The sequence below is a fragment of the Quercus suber genome, unplaced genomic scaffold, assembly GCF_002906115.3.
Source record: "Quercus suber isolate HL8 unplaced genomic scaffold, Cork oak 2.0 scaffold_465, whole genome shotgun sequence".
NCBI lineage: Eukaryota > Viridiplantae > Streptophyta > Magnoliopsida > Fagales > Fagaceae > Quercus > Quercus suber.
The window spans coordinates 448,328-455,093 of record NW_027069916.1 but is presented as its reverse complement, the minus strand read 5'-3'; the positions used below and the strand labels follow the sequence as shown (position 1 = coordinate 455,093).

General features: G+C 36.7%; 1 protein-coding gene across 1 annotated transcript; it reads right to left on the bottom strand.

Annotated features, from left to right (window-relative positions):
• Positions 1 to 5: 5 nt before the first annotated feature.
• On the bottom strand, positions 6 to 2,427 carry LOC112020846 (amine oxidase [copper-containing] alpha 2, peroxisomal). The gene is given in 6 exon segments (XM_065762586.1): positions 6 to 318; positions 475 to 1,013; positions 1,368 to 1,476; positions 1,555 to 1,681; positions 1,684 to 2,009; positions 2,237 to 2,427. Coding segments are annotated over 6 exon segments (1,497 nt in total). The 3' UTR covers positions 6 to 113.
• Positions 2,428 to 6,766: the final 4,339 nt, after the last annotated feature.

The window sequence follows — 6,766 nt, the reverse complement described above, 5'->3', positions numbered from 1 at the left end:
CCAAATGGTATCTAAAGCTTCATCTTTTATTTGGATTCATTATCCATTTTATGATAATCAATGACAAAGGATATCATTATTGAATCTGATTTACTACACTATGATGTAAAATCTCATGGTTTGTTGGTGCAGTTAGGCCAGTGTACAAGATTTGGAGGTCTTGTTTTAAGGACTGGATTACTATCAAAGAAATTGGTTGGCCGGAGTTCAAACCCACCACTCAAGGTTGGCATCACTGGAAAATCTTCCTGGCAAGGCACATGATGAAATCCAGTGGTGTACCATAATACTATGTCCTTGTTTTCAATTTTCCTATTCCTGCATTTATATATATATATATATATATAAAAAGAAAAAAAAAGTGCATTAGAAAACATTAGTCACAAGTACCATAATCAACAATTATTTCCTTGTAAATTTCTAGCTAGCAAAGTTTAAAAGTAGAACTGAGGATTTGTATTCATTATCTACTACTTGAGGCTCCAAACTGCTAAGGTATCGTCTCCTTGACTTTGATCAACATATAGTCCTCCTGCCCATTTTTCAGACTTGTTATACGGAGTAACCCACACATCATTATTAGTAAAGGCTCCTCGAATTTGTGGATAATCATTGTACGACAAGAGAGGGCGTGCCGCTGATCCTGGAATTAGACGATAACCAACATTGTTCCCAACTTTGGTTTTCTTATTAGGATTCACAACTACTAGCTCAGCTGGTTTCAAGCCAAACTGAATTCGGGCATCAGATTCAGTTTTAGCAATTTCACTCACTACTGTCCAATAACTTTTCCTTGGTGAGCTATGGTCTGTTACTTTGATTGTTTCCAAATTATTTTTGACAAAGGAATTGTCTTCACCATCCACGTCGAGGTCAAGATAGTACGTTAAGAAGTGATCATGGTACACACCAATAGTGTTTTCTGCTAACAATGTGCCATGCACATTCTCTTTTATTTGATCTGTGTGAGCGTATATCACACCCTTCATCTCTAGAATTCCGGTTAGTCCAATCTGTTAAGATAGTTTGAGAAAGACTCACAGTAAGAGACAGAAATAAATAGGAAGACATACTATTAATTCATAGGAACTTGCTATGTATACTGACACCTCATTTAGTACAAAAATTTTAGGTTTGATGAAAAATTGATAGTAAGTCTGAAGTCATAATAAATTTCACAATTGTTGACTTGTTGTAGTAACAGATTGTGATTGATGTACAATATAAATTATGTCAGTGATAGTCCTAAGTGAAAGTGATATACTAATCAAAATTTGCTAGCTCAATATATAATTGTAAAATTTGTCATGAGATTTATTGGTGTTTGTTGTGTTGATGGAAAAATATTTCTCAAGTTGATAAGATACCCCCAATTTGATGGAGCCACTTGGCTTGAATTCCCAATCAATAATGTAATCATAGTTGCCCACAGTTGCGACCATCCTCACCACTAGGCTCACGCCTAACTTCCCTAATCTGCAATACCATAAAACTGTCAACTAAAACTACTACTTGTTCAAACAATACAACAACAATCACAATAATATTACTTACAACTTCCTCGGATTAATACTCGATTCAGTGTGACGCCACATTATATTTCCAGCATGATTTTCAAATATGCAGAAGGCATTAGATATCTTCACTGGTGTACCATCCCTCGAAGCAAAGTATGCATCTAAAATACTGCATTGACAGGGCAATCGGCTAAGGGCTTAAGTGACACTGCAGATTGACCAAATCCGAATTCACCACTATCAAAAAAGGTTTTGTAGTACCATTCCTCTGTTGGATCCATGTATGGCACAAACAACTCAGATATGAATCCTCTATATAAAACCTGGCGATATTTTTGCTTCTCAAGGTCACAAATTGATGCTAGAGAAATTGTTGGACCAGCTCGTACGTCGAATCCTAGGTGGAATTTCCAGTTGACCCAACTAAATACAAAGAAAAATTGAGGCTTGTTAAAATTTTCAGGTTCAAGAACATGTAGTCCTAGCCCAACCCTTTAAATTAGGCCAGGATTGCAATAAGTTTTGTAAAAACTTGTACATAAAATTTGTAATATTTCTAATTTCACTCTAAGCCATAGATATAAAAGACTAAAAACAGTCATTTATGTAGCTATTGTATCAATGTGAATGTTCATATGCCCAAACATCGGTGTGCAGCTTAACTAGAAAACAAGGACATAGTATTATGGTACACCACTGGATTTCATCATGTGCCTTGCCAGGAAGATTTTCCAGTGATGCCAACCTTGAGTGGTGGGTTTGAACTCCGGCCAACCAATTTCTTTGATAGTAATCCAGTCCTTAAAACAAGACCTCCAAATCTTGTACACTGGCCTAACTGCACCAACAAACCATGAGATTTTACATCATAGTGTAGTAAATCAGATTCAATAATGATATCCTTTGTCATTGATTATCATAAAATGGATAATGAATCCAAATAAAAGATGAAGCTTTAGATACCATTTGGAGTTGAGTTTTTTTTTTCCGTACAAGTTAATATGAGGGAGTATTGAAATATTAAAACAGGACCTAAAGTTTTTAAAGTAGATGGAAGATGATCTTGTTGGTTTCGTTAATTTGAGATTGACTTGCATTAGTGTTGAGAAGAGGACAGGGGAAAAAAAAAAGAAAAAAAAAAAAGACATATAACTTAAAAATGGTCGGTGGAAAATGGTCGGTACAGACCTTAACATCCTCTTCTTTTCTCTTATTTTAATTGATCATGAAATTATCAAAATCTGATTTAAAAGTTGTTATCAATGGTTAATTTAATGTCCAAGTTACATTAAAGTACATCTCTAGCTTCCCAGAAATCACACAACTTAGAACCCAATTAGAAAGAATTAGATCATCCTTTTCACTCTCCTTTTCACTCTCCTCTTCAACCTGGTTCAATTCAATGTGCCTTCTTCCACAAATTATCTCGAGTAACCAAATATATTGTACTATGGTAATCAAGTACAAAAATTAAGTAATGCTAGGGTAACTAAAAATTTAATAAATTTAAAAAAAAAAAAAAAGGAAGGTAGAAATGACAAACTCCTAACCATTTACTGTAGTTGGGATACATGAATAGCAATAGACCCTCCAAGCCTAATCTACTCAGGTACCTAAGCCCTCCAAGCTTCTTGCTCCAACGAGGTTGTGCCGAACCTTTTTCTTTTCTAGCTTACCGGATTCCGTTATAACCCATAGCATCAACCAATAACCATTGGTCCATTCCAAACTGCTTCCCTTAGCATCAAATGAACCTTCCTACAGACGTGGGTGTGATGAGAAAAGGATTTAGTCAATGACCTCTCAAGGATGTATCAATGGAGAGGAAGAGAGTAAAAGAATTTGAAGAGTCTCTTAGTAAAGATTGGGGATGAGGCAATCTTGTTTTTTTCTAGGATTTCTCTCACAAAATTCTTTCTGGAAGCTCTCTACATTTCGTGGGTATAAGGGTCTATATATAGTGATGTGTGTTTGGAATACAAAGAGTCAGTTTTTCCCAAACAAGGCTGGTTGGCGGCTTGGCCTCGCGACTGGTCCAAGTCGCGAGTTCAAGTCGCTAGATAACGGCCTGGCCAGCCTGGGTATTTTTTTCCTGTAGAGCACTAGCTGGCAAAATGCTTTAGCTTCTCGCATGCTTGGCACGTGACACTCATCTAGCGACTTGCACCCGTGAGCCACCCGCGAGTCCCTGCTTCTTTGCACATTGAGGAACATTTGTTCATACTCTTTTTACACACTACCCTTACATGAAATTTACCTAAATACAGGGTTACTAAATGCTAAATTACAAGCAAATTGGTACAAAATAAAGCCAACAAGATGGTTGATAAATTTCAACCTTACAATATCCCCCTTTGGCTATTCTGTGACAAAACCCTATAACAAACTCTAGACTTAACGCGTGAGTTGGGAACAGTTAGAAAACTCACTCACACCTAACTCTAGAATCTGTGAAGCTTTTGAACCATAAGAACAAGTAACTCCTGAAACACAACAACACAATAGTTCATTGTATGCAGAAAACTTGTAATGCAAATGGAGTAAGCACAATGCGATCAAGCACTATGGAATAGAGCAATAAACCATGGCAAGACCAAAACAAGCAATCACTATAAACAAGTGATCACAATGCTCATTCACACTTAGAATGAACATTCGGACATTCAAGCTGACAAACACAAGGCAAATCACTTGAATGACCAACACTCAACCAATGCATAGTACAAGATGTATATGCATCTAGGAATAAAGTCCTACAAGGGCACAAGAGTGACAGTACTTAGAAGAAAATGCATAACATTTAGTTATAAGTACTGATTTAGCAAAGCACATAGGCTGCATAAAGCAAGGTATAGACCATAAAACCTACAAAATGCAAAGAAACAAACCCTAAAAGCTTACAGAAGCAATATGGGTGCAAAACATAAACAGAAACCTTAAAAACCTACAAAGGTACCAGGTACAAACCAAAACATAAAGAAGATATGCTGAATAACATCATAATATATACTGAATAACTACTGAAATAAATAATTGTACCAGTGAACCACAAGTTTTCCAAAAGTATAGAAACCATATCAACACAGGATAAAAACTATAATAAACACAACAGAGTATATAACAACTATAAAAACACTCCCCTTTTCAGTATGCACACTCTTTTTCATTCTTAGGCGCTCTCCCCCTTTTTGGCACGAATAGCTAAAGGCTTTCTTCCAGCTTCTGTTGTATGTTATCTAATTGTAACTCAATGGTTCCAAGACGCATTTGAGTTTGACTATGAAAGGAGTTAAGAAGCCGTTCCAAATCAAAAATCCGATGAAGCACATTTTCGATGAAGTAACTTTGCTTAGGAGTTTGGAATTCAGGAGGAACAGATGGGGTGTCGGTTGATTGTGCAGGAGTAACTGTAGCATGAGCAGATGGAGATGCATGTGTGGATGACTCACTCTTAGGTTTCTTGGAGGAGTAACTCTTGCTTGCTTGGAGAGTGTATATTGATATTGGTCAGGGACGAGGCAGGATTTTCTCATCTGATGAAGGACTAACACCTTCACGAAGTACAATCTTCATGATTAGACTGCAGAATGGAAGAATTGTTCGTGTTGCTGAACGAGCCGCTGTTTTCCTAATGATCTGGAACATGTGAGCATAGATGTCAATCGGGGCATCGGTAATGAGGTCACACAAAAATTTAGCCCTTCCAAGACTGATGAAGGCAATGTTTGACAGGGGGTAGAGATTGGAAAACATGATCAGCTTTAGAATTGTTAGTTCAGGTGAAAACAATGCAGTGCTTATAGATGATCCTGTGCTTCCCACTTCATGTTCATTCCCAAGAACTTGAAGGATGTCTTATGCCTGAAGTACTCTATCATCGTATGGAGTTCGATCCACATTTTTTTGGTCTGGTGATGCGAAGTACCTTAGCAATGTAGTTTGCATTCATGGAAAATTATGTTCCTCGTACCCAGCATTTCAACTCGACCCTTGTGTATCTGGCATTTAAGAAGAATTCCTCGACCAATTCTTTAATTGGATCCTCCAAAATTTCCAAATAGGTCAGCCCAATCTCTTTCTTCAAAAATCTTAGGGATAAATGTTGTCCCTAGGGTATCAAACTTAACAACTCTTTCCACAATGGCAGAAGCCTCTTTGAAAGTGTCTGTGTACGTCTTTGAGTCAATAGGTGTCCTAAATCTCTCAATGGAAGAGTCCCTAGATGACTTGGATGACAATCGTGTTCGTTTAGCAACTGGGGTTGACGGGTCATCGGTTACAATGTCTTTACCTTTGGAGGAACAACAAGTCAACTGAAAAACATCAAACACACAGAAGAGAACCAAATGCAATGCCATAGGATACACACATTAGTATGCTTAGATTTAGATATAAGAGTGTGAAACAAAAAGATTTCACAAAATCACAAAAACATGAACTAGTTTAACACCAAGAAGACACAAGCAACATAGACAAAAGAAATAGGCAAACAGATATGATGAATAACGGTAACAACTCAGAGTTAAATGGGCAATGTGCATCACAAAGTCACAAATGACACAATACCAAGAACATAATATCAATGGTGCAACACATTCATGAACCACAACATAGAGCACAGTCTCTCAATAGACAGAAACATGAAAACACACTTGTAGACTAAGAAACAAAGTAAAGGCAAGACAAGAACAACAAAACTCAAAACTCACAAACCCCCAAACCAAGTTTGAACCCATTAAATCTCAATAAAACAAAAATGCTTTATAAAACAAAAAAAATACTTGAACCAAGTACAATGAAGTGAGATAGAAATAACCCATACCTTTTTCTTGGTGTTTGATGAAGACATGATGCAAAAATGGAAGTTTTTTTAAAGAGACACGAAGTGTTTGAGAGAGATAAATGGGGAAGATAACGAACAATCACAAAAATTCAAGGGAAAACCGAAAAACAATTTTAAAAAACTGTCTTTAAAAAGCAAAACACGCGTTTTTCGCACTGGAATAAGTCGCCAGTCAGTCGCCAGGGTAAGCCGCGAAACACTTTGAAACCAAAATTTTCAAAAAATCTTCTAAGTGTTTTTCGCGACTGGAAGTGTTAGGACATACGTGTTTTCACTTGTTAAAAACATATGTCACTTATTTATGTAAATTGGCTAATCCTTTGACAAAACGCACTCTACTTGTAATTGGGTAGTTCTAGGTGGTTTTAATACTTCAAGAAACAAGGTTTCAAGATCAAGTGTTGAA